This window comes from Thamnophis sirtalis, unplaced genomic scaffold (genome assembly GCF_051295495.1).
Source record: "Thamnophis sirtalis isolate CommonGarterSnake01/CBP01778 unplaced genomic scaffold, rThaSir2_p1.2 scaffold_5, whole genome shotgun sequence".
In the NCBI taxonomy this organism is placed as follows: domain Eukaryota; kingdom Metazoa; phylum Chordata; class Lepidosauria; order Squamata; family Natricidae; genus Thamnophis; species Thamnophis sirtalis.
The window spans coordinates 34,665,475-34,676,959 of record NW_028261385.1 but is presented as its reverse complement, the minus strand read 5'-3'; the positions used below and the strand labels follow the sequence as shown (position 1 = coordinate 34,676,959).

The 11,485-nt window shown below is 38.0% G+C and overlaps 1 protein-coding gene across 1 annotated transcript in view; it reads right to left on the bottom strand.

Annotated features, from left to right (window-relative positions):
* Window positions 1-2,962: 2,962 nt before the first annotated feature.
* The window catches only part of TBCA (tubulin folding cofactor A), a 29,896-nt gene continuing 21,373 nt past the window's right edge, over window positions 2,963-11,485 (bottom strand). Inside the window, exons 2-4 of the mRNA XM_014053668.2 lie at window positions 7,631-7,736; window positions 5,459-5,545; window positions 2,963-3,259 (exon numbers count right to left, since the gene is read on the bottom strand). Coding sequence (XP_013909143.2) covers window positions 3,179-3,259; window positions 5,459-5,545; window positions 7,631-7,736 — 274 coding nt within the window. The 3' untranslated portion in view covers window positions 2,963-3,178. The remainder of the gene's footprint in view (window positions 3,260-5,458; window positions 5,546-7,630; window positions 7,737-11,485) is intronic.

The window sequence follows — 11,485 nt, the reverse complement described above, 5'->3', positions numbered from 1 at the left end:
AAGTGGAGGGGCTGAGACCTCCTCCTTATCCGTATTGGGATTTATAATCATAGCCAGGTTGGGATCCCTATGTTGGGACACAGATGGAGCCCCAGTACCAATCTGAATAGTTTTCTTCGTCTTATGCAGAAGAGGTTTGAATGCCAGGGGCACAAAGAGACCGGGAATGGCTGGGGGATCAGGAGGGATGATGTCCTCATCCTCTGAAAACCCCAGGTCTGGATGTGCCCCCTCCCCTACTACTGAGCCCTCGCTAACCACTGATGGAGAAGGGGCCCTAGATGGGCCCTGAACACGGGAAGAGGATGGAGATCTAGGGTGTCTGGAATCAGATTGAGGCCTTGCCACGCCTTGCAAAGAGTGTTCCCATTGGGAAAGGCCTGAGGCAATGCCCTTAGTGATTTCAGAGGAAATGAGTCTCCGGATACTTTTAGGCAGGCGCTCAAGATCTTCCAGGTCCTCCTCCGAGGGCCCAAGGGTTGCAGGGTCCTGGGGTACTAGGTGTGAGGCCGGGAGGTAATCCCTAGACCCCCCCTTCCAATGGATCCCTACCCCCCTCCCTATATGATCTCGGAGAGATGGGGGTAAGGCGAGGCCACCTGTCTGTGAGGCCTAGCAGGGGAGATAGAAGGAGAGGAAGGGCTAAAGCCTTTAGGAGGTGAGGCAGAGCGATTGGAACTGGGCCTCACTGGGGACCTGGATCTGCCAGGAGATTCGGGCCTAGTAGCCTGAGCTTGCTTTTCTGCCCTGGCCACTCGTTTTTCCAAGGCCTTCTGACTTCTTAACTCATCTCTCACAGCAGCTTTAGAGGGGTGCTTGTCAGCAGACGGCCTGGCAGCCGCTGCCCTGGTTCTCAGTCTGTCCTGGCCTTCCTCTGCCATCTCACTGTGGATTTGCATAGGGGCCTGCGCTGACTTGGGAACTGTGGAGGCCATGCCTCACTCACGTGGCTTGAGCCTGGTGGTAATCTGCTCAGGAGCCTGCCGGCCTCGATCTATGGCTGTGCTGCGGGCTGAGAACAGGATAAACTGCCTGCCGGCCTCGATTTATGGCCACGATGCAGGCCTCTGCCTCAGAAAAATGGCCAAAATGGCCACCACGCCTCGTGGCAAAAAAAGGGGGTCTGCCTGGTGAAAAGGCTCTGAGGCAACGGCCTCGTGGCAAGCTGAGTCTCTCTCTACTCTCTCTTCAAGAAGATTGGGTCTGAGGCGCCGAATACGAGCCACAGCGCTGCCCTTAAGTCGCAGCAGCGTCTCTAAGTAGCTGCACGCCTGTTGCAGTCATGGCAAGGCTTTTGAAGCTGCGGTGAGGCTTTTAGAGCTGCGATAAAGCTTTTGGAGGTGCGCCAAGGCTGTTAAAGCCACGGCACTCTGGAGGCTAGTATCAGTGATGGCAGAAGTAGAAACGCCGTCCTTTGAAACCTCTGAGTTTACTCAGCTGCAATGGGAGCCTATCACCCCTGTGCACTCAGGGATTGGACAGAGCACCCCCAGGCCCAGAGGTAGGAGACCAGGTCACTCCCACTTCCTTATGAGATTGACAAAGCAGACTCCATGGCCAGCAATCCGAAAATTTAAAGAAATTTAGAATATCCAATTAATCGAATTAGAATAAGAATAATAATCAATCAGGAAGGATATTTTAAGAAAATTCCCTCAGTCTCTGGACTAATCAGGCTGTGACTAAACCCAGTTGTAGCCCCTCCCACCATATCTACAGGAAAACACCTATATTATGTTATCCACAAAACTTACATCCTCTGATGACGTTATTCAAGGCATGATAGCCTCCTGAAAAAATAACTCTACTTGATACTAATATGTGCAGTAAGTGAACCCTTTATATGTACAATTATACATGTGTTCTTTCCACATGATCTAGGATGCTAATAATGAAGGATTCTAACCAATAAGGAAGTCAGTGTAAAAGGCTTTTTCAAAACAGGTATTAAGGTGATATAAAAGGTGTTGGAAGTTATATGGGGCACGCTGGAGAATGGCAACTGAATGAATTTATATTCATAGAACTCTCTGTTTTAAGAGATTTGAATATTCATTTAAATTCGGGATATCAGATAAGCTCCTTGTGCTGTGCAAAGTTATTTAAAATATTTCTGTTCCTCATTGTTAGAGAAACTTGACATCCTAGCACTTGTAGTAATGTAATACTTACGGCAAGTCATTGGGAAAAAAATGACCATGTTGTTTGGATATGGCATGAGAGGAGAAATGTATCGGTTGTGAAATCCTTTGGAGCTGCTCAAGTGTGCAGAACAGCAGTTTATAAGTCCAATACATGCAAGCACACATATTTTCACAACTGCAATAAGAAATGTTTATCTTCCCTCACTCATGATTTGAATCAAACTTTCTATAGGTAGTCCTCAACTTACGACAATTGAACCCAAAATTTATGTTGCTAAGTAAGACATTTGTTGTGAGTTTTGCCCCATTTTACGACTTTTCTCATCACATTTGTTAAGTGAATGACTGCAGTTGTTAAATTAGTAACAGGGTTGTTAAGTGAAACAGATTTCTCCATTGATTTTGCTTGTCAGAAGGTTGCAAAAGGCAATCGCGTGACCCTCTGGGCACTGCAACCGCCATAAATACGAGTCAGTTGCCAAGCATCTGAAGTTTGATCACATGACCATGGGGATGCTGCAAAGGTCGTAACTGTGAAAAATGGACATAAGTCACATTTTTCAGTGCTGTTGTGACTTCAGTTACTAAATGAACTGTTGTAAGTCGAGGACTACCTGTATTTCTTGTTACCAGTTACATTTGAGGGAAAGCTACTAAAGCATGTTGCCCATCATTGGCTTCATCGGCTTCTGGATATTAGTAAATTCCTGAAAAGTATGTGCAAATGAGAACCAGAAACAGTACCCATTATTAGGAGCAGAGAATGCAGTTGATAGCCTGATTCCCATCCTGGATATATAATTTATGCTACAAATAATTAGAAAAATGCTCTTTTGTTTTGATTTAAGTTTTTATTTTTACCTTGTATGGTTATACATTGCTTTCCTCAATAATTGCTAAATAATTTGTAATGGCATAAAATACAATTTTAGTACACTATCATTCTTATTAGTACTAGAACAAATATACAGCAATAACCAAAATATAAAAAGTAGCAACAGTGAAGCATATCCATTACTTGGTGAAAAATTAGCCTAGGCTTCTAATTTTATCGATCCCAGGACTGCTTGTGCATCTTTATATTCTTCAGTTTCCTCCAACTCTTTTTCATTTTCCTGAAAATAAATAAAAACTTCTAAATATTTTTGAAAGTATGCCTCCAACCTTTAGAATCAACATCTTATAATGCTGAATTTGTTGTTAATACCAGTGTCATTAGGAATAATAAACAATGGGATCATAGAGCTATTTGGCTAGGACAAGATATGTGGATCTTGTTATAGTTAAATTTAAAACAGTACTGTCTGGTATTTCAGATGGCATTCCACAAAAATCCATCCTTAAATTGGTAAGACTTATTTGGAGATTTAAATCCAATTGTAAGAAGACAAAAACGAAATCCTTTTTCATATACAATATGTGGAATTTAAAACTGCCACAAGATGATGCCAATCAGCCTAATATACCTGAAACAAGATTAGATACCATTAATGTTTACATTAGCTGTGATGACAATATCTCCTGAACAATAGCCAACATATCTATAAATATCAATTTTGGGAGAAAAGCCGCAGGACAAATCAGTTATATTCTACATGAAGGTTTCCCAAAGGCATTTGTGATGGAATGTGTACTTGAAGAAGCACTGGGGGTAGGGGGTTTACTAGAGAGAGGCTACACAGTTCCAAACTGGACGAGGGATAGGAGCAGAGATTCAGATAAGCCCCACTCTAGAATCTCTCAGGATACTTGGGTTTCCATGAAAATAAGACTGAGTCTTATATTAATTTTTCCTCCAAAAGACTCATTAGGTCTTATTTTCCAGTTAGATCTTATTTTGGGAGAAACACAGTACAGTACAGCATCCATATTGGTTGATGAGCTTGACTGGGGCTAATTTTTGGGGTAGGATTTAAATTACGAGCATCTTGAAAAATCATGCTAGGGCTTATTGTCTGGTTGGGTCTTATTTTCAGGGAAACAGGGTATATCTAGTACAGTGATGGCGAACCTTTTTGGCACTGAGTGCTGGGATGTGCCCCAGAAGAGAAGCTGCCAATTGGGCATGGTGAACTTCCAGTTTCCAGCATGTGCATGTGCACCAGCTAGCTTGTCTTCTGGTTACTGGCATGCATGCATGTGCGGCAATTAGCGGGCCAGCCGCACGCGCACAATGGAAACCATAAGACTAGCTCTTCTGGTTTCTGGCACTGCCACAAAAAACAGCTGATTGTCGCGTGCACATGCACGCCAGAAACCTGGAAGATGAACGGTTGAGGCCGTGTCAGCCGACGTGGCTCCGTGTGCCACTTCGGGCACGCATGCCATAGGTTCACCGTCATGATCTAGTAGGTTAGAACGTAATAGCTTTCATTTGACAAGATCCCATTAGCTATAAGCAAATAAAGGACTGAACCTTGACTGAATTTCATTGTGTTGACTCTGGGCTTGGCAACACCTAAGTAGACACCTGACGCCTTAGGTGTTACCAATAAGGATGCTGACTCTGTAAACCGTCTGATTGCTATTGCTACAGAAGAGAGCTTCCAGAAAAGATCTAAAATGATGATCCTATGGGCCAAAGCTAAAGAAATGGTTCCTAAAGCTGTGAGAACTTCTATAAATAGTGAATGCTGGGTTAGAAAATTTCCTTTAGCTTACAACTCTGAAATAGCCTTGAAGGGGAAAACATACGAACCAGGCTCTGTATTTGTTAATACATTGAATCTAGTAGCTTTCAACACTTTAGAGCCCTCATGTTGAAAAGTAAGCCTATGGCAATTTTCAGAAGAATTTGTACTGCAAATATTTAAGTTGTTTCTTTTAAAGTCTAACTTAAATACAGGGGTGTGTAAAGCTCACATTTCAGAATGATAAAGGAATTATGTTCAGTGACTGATTATGCTCCTGTTTCTCTTTTATCCAAATACCCATAAATAATTTACTCTCCAACCTCCACTGTATTTCCACACCATCCTCCGCATTTCACGTGTTATATCAACCCTATTTCGATTTAAATATCTGATTAAAATTCCGCATCGAGCATTAACTGACTGATTGTAATGGAAATTCTTAAATCACTGAAAATCAGAGGGGGAGTGGGGTTAGGCTATTTTGGGTTGGCCATTTTAACATAAATAAGTCTCAATAAGTTCATATTTTTAATGTGCCTAAAATGCATCTATTCTGAAAAGCTGGCAATAATGAGATATGCACATTAACAATTTGGTGATATACAGTATCAAAACAGAAGATGTATAAACTAATCTAAGTTCAGCTGGCAGTCTATAGAAAAATTCTTTTTCCATACTTACTAAAAGTTGAACAAGGTCTGAATGTGCAGCTTCTAGTCGGCGTTGGCAATCGGGAATCATCATTCGAGATTCTTGCAAGATCTCAGTCTAAAAAGGGAAAGTAACTACTTCAAATAAGAGATAACTTTCCATTTTGATATTAGCTGCCTAAAACCAGACATCACATTGATGTATATATTCATACGCATAAACAGTATTTTATTAAAGAAAGAGTATTCAATATTACTTCTACCTTCAAGCAAAAATGATTAGAAAGTGTTCTATGAAATAGTTATTTAAAATACTATTTGATATAAACTGTTTCCCCTGCAGTTAGAAACAGCTTCGTCCAAAATGGGATCAGCTGGTTATATAAATATCTCCTACATCTTTTGGGTAATAAATAAAAACAGTGTTCAGATAATACCGCACAGAGATAATTACTGCATGAAAAAAGTTATTGAGTTATTGATCACATTGGATGCTCACTGCAGGAGGTTCTGACTGAGAAAAAGGTAAAGAAAAATGAAAAGCAAAGACCAGCAGGCTCATATTTTTGATGCTTATCATGCATAAAAAAGTTATTACTCATCCTTGGGTTTTGGTTTTAGGAGAAAGATTATTCTCACCATGCTTTTTGTGAGAAATTACTGATTTGGCACCCCAATGCATTTGAACATCTTGTATACATCTCCAGAAGACAATGTTGTAATTGTCCACAAAACAAAATTTTTATGGAGTATTTTCAGCTCTCAAATCTATGAACTGAAAAGATCTATAAAAAAAGATCTGTATAACGTAGCTAGAAATGAAAATCAATTAGCAAAATACTAAGCACGAAGATTCCAACAGAAACAGCCATTTATAGAACTATAAATAGGGTTCAGTATACACGACTATATATAGCTGTGAAAAGATTCCTAGATAAAGTTGGCATATAAGCAGCACAACGTATTTCACTTTTTGCAACATTCAGAATGTACCAAGGAATATATCCAATGATATATTCCAATTATAGACATTCTAACTCGGAATTTTAATTGTTGCTTTCACTTCCTATAGAGCACTATTGATAATAATGTCTTAATTATACTTATTAGCTACTGGACCTGGACTACAGCTAGTCCTTAATGGATTAGTAACTGTTTAGTAACTGTTCAACGGTATGAAGCACTGAAAAAGTAACTTTATGATTAGTCCTTGCACTTATGACTGTCAAAGGATCACAATGCTGAGGTGATCACCATTTATATACCGTATTTTTCGGAGTATAAGACGTACCAGAGTTTAAGACACACCAAGATTTTGAAGAGGTAAATTTTTAAAAAAAAGTTTTTGCACTCTGCAGGCCTCCCAAACCCTCTGCACGCCTCATTTTTTGAAAAAAACAGGGCATGCATAGGCTTTTGGAGGATTGTAGAGTGCTCCTGGGGGTTGGGGGTGGGCAAAAACGAACAAAAAACAGCCCTTTTTTGTGAAAACGAGCCCGTTTTTTTGCAAAAAAACAGGGCATGCATAGGCTTTGGGAGGTTTGTAGAGTGCTCCTGGGGGCTGGGGGGGGGGGGAAAGTGGCCCATTTTTCACTTGCCTTTTCCCTCCCCAGCCTCCTGGAGCACTTTGCGGGCCTCCCAAACCCTCTGCAGGTCCATTTTTGTGAAGGGGGCGGGGTTTCAGGAGGCCAATAATGCTGTATTCAGTGTATAAGACACACCCAGATTTTCACCCTCTGGGGGGGGGAAGATGCGTCTTATACTCAGAAAAATACGGTTTCAGAACTGGATTCTGACAAGTAGATTTAATGAAGAAACCAAAAGTAAAATTACAAAGCAAAGTCATATGCTGTTTTGCAGGTGATTTAGTTAAGGTCATTAACTAAATCACCTGCAAAACAGCATATATCATGTAAGTGAAATCGTAAGCTTGTTAAGATCATGTAATATTTCATTTAAGAACCACATTGTTTAGTGGCAGACTTGCAGCTCCCAATTGTGGTTGTTAAACAACTGTATTCAAATTATGGCATAATTTGGGACCCATAACTCTCACAGAAATTACATTTGGGAAAATTGTGGCTGCTTCAGTGCTGCTGCAGTCATGTGATCTTCATTTTGAACAGTGCCCGTTTCCCAGTGAGTCTTACAAATACCTCGCTCCCCCCCCCCCGCGAGGCAGCCACTCACTCATGAACTTTACCTGCTTTTTAATTGCATAGTTCTCTCCATCTTCAGCTTTCATCTTTTCAATCTTTTCTTCTTGTTGTCTTGCTTCTTTTTCATACATAACCTTTTCTTTTGCCAAGCTGCACACAAAAGGTATTATTTGTTAAATTATAAATACACATAAAATTTTCATATCTGAAAAGTTTCAAGACATAAAATGTCTATATATATATATATATTACAGCTATTCTAGAGTGCCACTCACTTTATTTTCAAATATTTATTTAGTTATTATTAAGTTATGCATTCTGACTGTCCTGGAGAATAACTAGTTGTACATCTAATAAATGAGAAATCCATCCATTAGAATAAAAATAAAATTCATGTACCACCTAGCAGACAAATTATTAAAGTTGCTAAAAATGCCATACAGACAAATGTAACTTCTTTTTAAACACTGTTCGGTTATTAACTTTGTTTATTGTTTGTTTCTGATGTACATCATTCATAGTCACTTTGACTTTGATGGTCCTATAAATCTGTTAAACAGACATCAAAATTCATATTTTGGTTGTTCTGAATTACATTAGTATAAGTATTGTTTCAGCTCTATTTTTATATCAATGTCAATGTAGATTATTAATCTATCATGTTGCAAAGTATTAAAAGTCCAATATACTTTTGAAGACAGTAAGTTTAGAATAGTGGTTAAAACATCAGATTAGAAACTTGGAGATCATGAGTTCTAGTTCTGCTTGAGGCACAAAGGTGTTCTTGGGCTAACCATTTACTCTCAGCCCTAAGAAATAGGCAATGGCAAGCCACTTCTGGAAAACCTTGCCAACATGGACTTGTCCAGGTGGTTTCTGAAAACTGGATTCAATTGAACGGCAGAAAAAAACCCTGTTGAAACTCTCCTTGGAAGAAAAATGTCCATACCATTCCAAAAATAAAGTTTGCAGTACTCTCTATTCCAAAAAGATTTAAATTTGGTTTGCCCACTTGAATGTCTGAATGAGGACAAATCCTCATTAAATCAGATGAACAAAAAGCTTCGTGGTTAGTATAAAATAAAACTTAATGGTTGGATTTAACATATTCTAGAAACATGTTATAAGTTCCCTTGAAAGAAGGCATGTAAATTCTGCACAAGCTTTCTGACCTGATATTGACCCTGGATTTCCCAGATGAGGGCAGCAAGGATCCTGCAGAACAATTACTTTTAGTGTCACCTGCAACCATTCCTTAGCTAGTTAACCAGGTAAAAGGTATCCATGTATTATTTATGTAATGATTAAACAACTGAAGTGTACTTTTAGAACAGTTTTTAAATAAAATCAGAAATGCAAAATATGGCATCTAAGTCACTGATTCAGAATATGATGAATCTATCATCAAAAGAGAAGAGCTACATTGAATGCTTGATAAAAATGCTTTCCAGATTAAAACATAAATGTGTTGGTTTCACTTTGGCAGCTTAGGGTCTTGGTTGGTGAAAGAACCTCCTGTTTAATTTATACTTAATTTATACACTTGAATAAATACCATGGAACTATTTTCTCCCTTTTAAAATAGATTTCTTCAAGAACTATGAAACAAAACTTTTATATATTACAGTATAGAAAAGTATCCTTTGAATCTACAGTATTCTTTGATTCCATTTTAACAATTTATTAATGAGCAAGTACATATATCTGATTTAAACTGACGTTTTTAATGGGAAAGTATATTTTCCTAAGTATCCTGCCATACCAAAAGAACAACACAAATTGTACAGGTTTGGAAGCAATTCCATCTCTGTGTTGGCTGTGCTGCCAAATAAATTTATTCTGAATAAATTTTGTTACCATATAAATGGCTGAGCCCATATATATTAAACAATCAGAAAGCAGTACCAGATTCAGAAAGTGCCAGAATTAACTCAGAGATCTGCTTAGCTCATCAACTAGTGTGTTAACTTTGTTTTAATTTTGTGAAATTCATTTTTATCCATTATAAAACTAAGTTTATATTCTACTATCAATTTATTTATTTGGAAGGCTATTTTTAAATTGCAATTCCTGGCTACCCAAGGCACAATGGGCCAGGAGGTACCCCATGCATTTTGATTAGCTGCAAGCATTCTCAGCATGACTGCTAAGCTTTACAGTTTTATTAACTCACAGATATGCATGGATTACTTACAGCATAACCATGTCAGCATAGCAAAAGTTTGTGAGTTGCAAATTAAGTTGTTCATATTAACAGCATTTTTGAACAGCATAAAATACTGTTTGTTACTAATGCTTTCTAAGCAAATAGGGGACAGGAGGCAGTACAAGGAACAGCAAAAAAATGGCTATAATTGTTACAACAGCTACAATTTTTTACTGGCTTCTGAGCCAAACATCTAATGGAAATGCAACTTTAATCTCAGTTGCAACATTTTTTTACTGGCTTCTAAGCCAAACACTTTGTGAAAATGCAACTTTAATCTCACTTAAAGGCTTAACAGTACTTAAACCTCAATGTTTTACTTTACTTTCCAGTACTGATGTTTCAGCACTGTCAATGGCATTTTAAATAATGACTGGGTTATTTACTCTATCATCAAATAGTTTGCTTTAGATGGTATATGCATGTTGATTCCTTTACTATAAGAACATTTCTCAAAAAAAGAAGCTTCTGTGCCTTTATACCTGATGTCTCAATATTCATTATTTCTCCCTTAGTTATAGTCCAACTTTCATTCAAATGTTCTAGGCGTTCCCGCCTCCCCCCCCAAAAGAACACACCTGTGAATAGATCAAGCTGCGCGCAAGTCCAAAGTCATCTAGTAAGATTCTGTGGCTCAAAGTGGATTAGAACCTGCAATTCTCCAATCCTAATTCAACACCTCAATCACATTGTCTAATAAATCCTAAATATCTCACAATGGCAAAAAGTGAACTGCAGAATTATTTTTTATGTTTAAATTTTCCTTCCCAATATATCTGAAATATATTTGTAGCAGTGATGTACATTTTGCATACTGAGTAACAAAACTGAATTGTAGATGTTTTTTGTTTTGTCCCTGGACTGTTTCAATCATATGGTTAAGCAGCTACAAAGGGAAATGCATAGACATGAAATGTAAATCCTTAAAGATATACTGTCCCAGAAATTCAGACCAATCCATCCACAATTACACCATGTTGTAAAGCATTAAGAAATATTTCTTAGTATTTCTAACATATTTTAAAGTAAAGACAGAATAATCACTAATTAGCATGCAACATTTCATTACAGCTGCAACATATTTTCACAAATACAACTTAAAGCAATTCTATAATATCATTGTTCTCAGTGAATGCTCAGCATGAAACCCCTTCCATATTTTTCAACCAATCAAGCTTAGAAAAACTTTTTGTTAAACATCATGTTGTAAATGAAAGTTCAACATAAGAAAGTTTAGTATGTGCTAAAACAAGAAGGATGCTTAATAAATTATTGGTTTCCAAGTAAAATGTCTACTCTCAGGCAATTATACCTATATTCAGAAAATGTAGATAGCATTTTTAGAAGTACTGAAGCCTGAAATCTTAACTTCAACTTATTTTTTTCTTCCCGTTAGAACTATACATTGAATTCTAAACCAAAATATATTCCTTAGTTTGGGTTAGGTGCATAATGTTTATTCCTGGCCTTCATGTATAAAATGCATAATCATCCTCTCTATTTACTTTCTGAAATGAGATATAGCAGTAAGAGGGGACTCACATTTGCTTGTAATCACTTTATCCCCACAAGTCTCAATGTACTGGCAAAATACTTCCATACTTATAACACAAGTCACAAAGAATAATAACCATTTAATTTTATCATGCTGCCTACCTACTTACTTTTCTAGATCAAAATTTTCTCACCTACA